Source organism: Tupaia chinensis, unplaced genomic scaffold (genome assembly GCF_000334495.1).
Source record: "Tupaia chinensis unplaced genomic scaffold, TupChi_1.0 Scaffold000628_1, whole genome shotgun sequence".
NCBI classification, from domain to species: domain Eukaryota; kingdom Metazoa; phylum Chordata; class Mammalia; order Scandentia; family Tupaiidae; genus Tupaia; species Tupaia belangeri.
Window position 1 is genome coordinate 335,617 of NW_006160148.1, and position 2,971 is coordinate 338,587.

General features: G+C 57.0%; 1 protein-coding gene across 1 annotated transcript in view; it reads right to left on the minus strand.

Annotated features, from left to right (window-relative positions):
• The window catches only part of MYOM3 (myomesin 3), a 76,031-nt gene that overhangs the window by 33,263 nt on the left and 39,797 nt on the right, over window positions 1-2,971 (minus strand). Inside the window, exon 15 of the mRNA XM_006159470.2 lies at window positions 1,410-1,593. Coding sequence (XP_006159532.1) covers window positions 1,410-1,593 — 184 coding nt within the window. The remainder of the gene's footprint in view (window positions 1-1,409; window positions 1,594-2,971) is intronic.

The window sequence follows — 2,971 nt, forward strand, 5'->3', positions numbered from 1 at the left end:
GGGTGCCCCCCCGGCGCCCGCGGAGCCAAGGGGACCGGCTTCCACCCAAGGGCAGTGTGGAGTCCTTGGGTACTACGTGACTTCACAGAGGACTTCAGGACCGGAGGAGTGTTCGTGGTGAGATGTTTGTTTTTAAAGTCGATGAAAGCTTTACGTATGGTTGTACTTTTAGAAGGTGGGCCGGGCCAGGTGTGGCTCAGATGCCGGAAGCCCGGGCACCTGATGGCCACAGTGGTGGCCCTGGGTGGTGGCCCTGGGTGGTGGGCTGTGGTGGTGGGAGGGCGTATTCTTTTCTCCTTTTCTTCCTTCTTTTCCTCCTTCCTGTTTTTCTCTTGCCTTTTTTGTACTTTCTCATTTTTGTACAATAAATTTTCTTTGCTAATGCCAGTAAATGTTTTTTTCTTTTTCCTCCCCTCCTATTCTCTTCTCATTTCTCTCCTCTTGTTTACTGATTGTACAAGGGACCTTTCCTTGTCTGACTTGGAGTCCAGAGGTCACCCACATCCAAAGACCAACCACTTACTGACCACGTCCCAAGCCCAGCCCACATGTTAATCAAACTGGAATAAAAGAAAAACACCATTTGCCCACCAACCTGTTCATACTCACCACGAAAACATGTGTGCACATGCACTTGTGCATATAAATATTGCTTTAAATAAATAAATATCATTTCCCCCCTAAATGATTGAAGCAGGGCAAATCTGAAATCTGAAATCTTCTCCAAGCGAGACCTGCAGCACCCCAGACCTCTCAGCTGGTGATGCTATGGCAAGGTCCCCTAAAGGACTACGTGGGCACAGCAGCTGCAGGGAACCGTCTGACCTGATCCGATCAAAGGGCAGAGCAGCCCCGAATCCAGAGGCTCCGAGGAGGGAGGGAGGGAGGGGAAGCCGGGGCCAGTCTGGAGCTACAGCAGGATGCTCAGGAGCAATGAGCTCAGCAGGAGAGAGAGCGGCTCTGCAGCTCGGAAACGCCTCAGCCTCACTCGGGGCCACGCTGGCTGCAGGTAACAGTGGTCTTGCCTGGTGAGCCGGGTCGGTGAGCCAGCTCGGCCCTGACTAAGAGGGGCAGGGCCTGCACGGGAGGCTGGTTCCTGACTGCACAGGCAGGGCCTAGAGGGCTGACCAGAGCCCTTCAGGACTGAGGGGCCACTCGCTCGCACTCAGCCCCAGTGCTGGACCCAGGGGACTTGGCCACTCCTCCCTGAGCCTCCTGCCTAGGGCTGGTTCCTGACATGCACCTCGGCAGGCCTGAGCTTGGCTGCTTCTCAGCCTCTAGTGGGTAGAAGGGGTCGGGACAGGGACATGAGCCAGCTCCCTTGCTCCAGTCACTGGCCCCCAGCCCTGGATGCTGATGGCCTGTCCTGTCCCCTGCCTGCTCTCCCACCCTCAGTGTCACACAGGTACCTGGGCGGGCCCTCAGGGCTATGGGCTCGCTGGGCTCCGAGGCATCGCTCATGCCGTGCTGGTTGATGGCTCGCACCCTGAAGACGTAAGACTTCCCCTTCTCCAGGTCCAGGAGGGCGAATCTCGGGGACTTCACGGGGGTGTCGGAGGGGATAGCCTCCCAGGTGCCACTGCCTATGACCGACTGGAGGGAGGGAGAGCTGGCCCGTCAGGTGGTTGCCTGGGCTGCTAGTGCCAGGCATGCCCCCTGGCCCTCACCGCCTTCGATACCCAGCCCCGCTGTCCTGGGCACTGGGCGCTGTGCCGCTGCCTCACCTGGACGCTCACCAAGCCTCACCTGTCCAGAGCTCGGTCCGGGGCTGCCCCGTCACCGCCCAGCGTAGGCCACCCACACCCCCCAGTTGCTGGGACCAAAGTCCTCTGGCCACCCTTGCCTTCATCCCACTTCCCCTAATGCTCCAAATAGGGGTCTTCAAAAATTCACGGGAAGTGTTTACTGTTAAAAATAAAAAATGTGGATTTCCAATTGATTTTGCTCCAAAATTAACTCATACTTTGATTTCATTTTTCGGTGAATTTCTGAGGTCCTCTTGCATGTTCCATTCTTAAGTCCATGTGGCCCTTCCTTCAAAATGTACCCAGGATCCACACATGACCCACCCGCATGCAGGCCTCTGTCCCCACCATGACCTCCACCCAGGACAGCACATCTGTGTCCTGCGGGGCCCGAGCAGCTCCCTTTGGCCCTTCTCTGCCTTTACGGCGGCTCGGGGACCCTCTCACAAGCCCGATCTGGTCCTCCAGTTCTCTGCTCCGAACCCTGCTCATCTGCACCTTCCTCAGAGCACGAGCCTCCCCACGATCCGCCTGCGTGTCTGGGCACGCCCACCCCCCAGCTTGTCCATGCGCCACTGCTCTGAGCCCTTGGCTCCCAACGGCCCCCGCCCACCTCTGGGCCTTTGCACCTGCTGGTCCCTCTGACTGGACTGGAATATTCTCCTAGAACTCTTATGGCTACTCCTCATTTCCTTTAGGCATTTGCAGGTGGCATGGTGGTTAAGGTGCTGGATGCCCACATGGCCGACCACCGTTCAAGTCCCAGACCTGGCGGCTTGCTTTCTCACTTTCTCTTTCTCTCCCTCTGGTGAGTACATGTGCCCTATAGCAAATTTTAAAAAACAATAAATAAATCTTAAAAGAAAAGACTCCTGTGGGGGCTTCCCCAGCCACGGTCAGCAGCCCCTGCCAAGCACTTCAGAGCCCCCCACCCCCTTCTCCTTAGCTCCAGCTCTGGCTGCTGTGCTTAGTAGTTTCCTCATTTCTCAGTGGCACTCCCCCCGCCCGCGTTACTGTGTCCCACTGGGATGTGGGAGAGGCCCAGGTTAAGCTTCGAGGACAAGCACTCGTACAAATGGGTGAGCTCTCACGATAATCCTGCAGGGAAGGCGTTCATTTCCCTAGGACGAGCAAACTCAGGTTCAGAGAGTTGGGGCAGCATAGTCCACAGTGTAGTCCACAGTGGTGCACGTAATAGCTGTGGGCGCGGCACTGAGGCCTGGGGG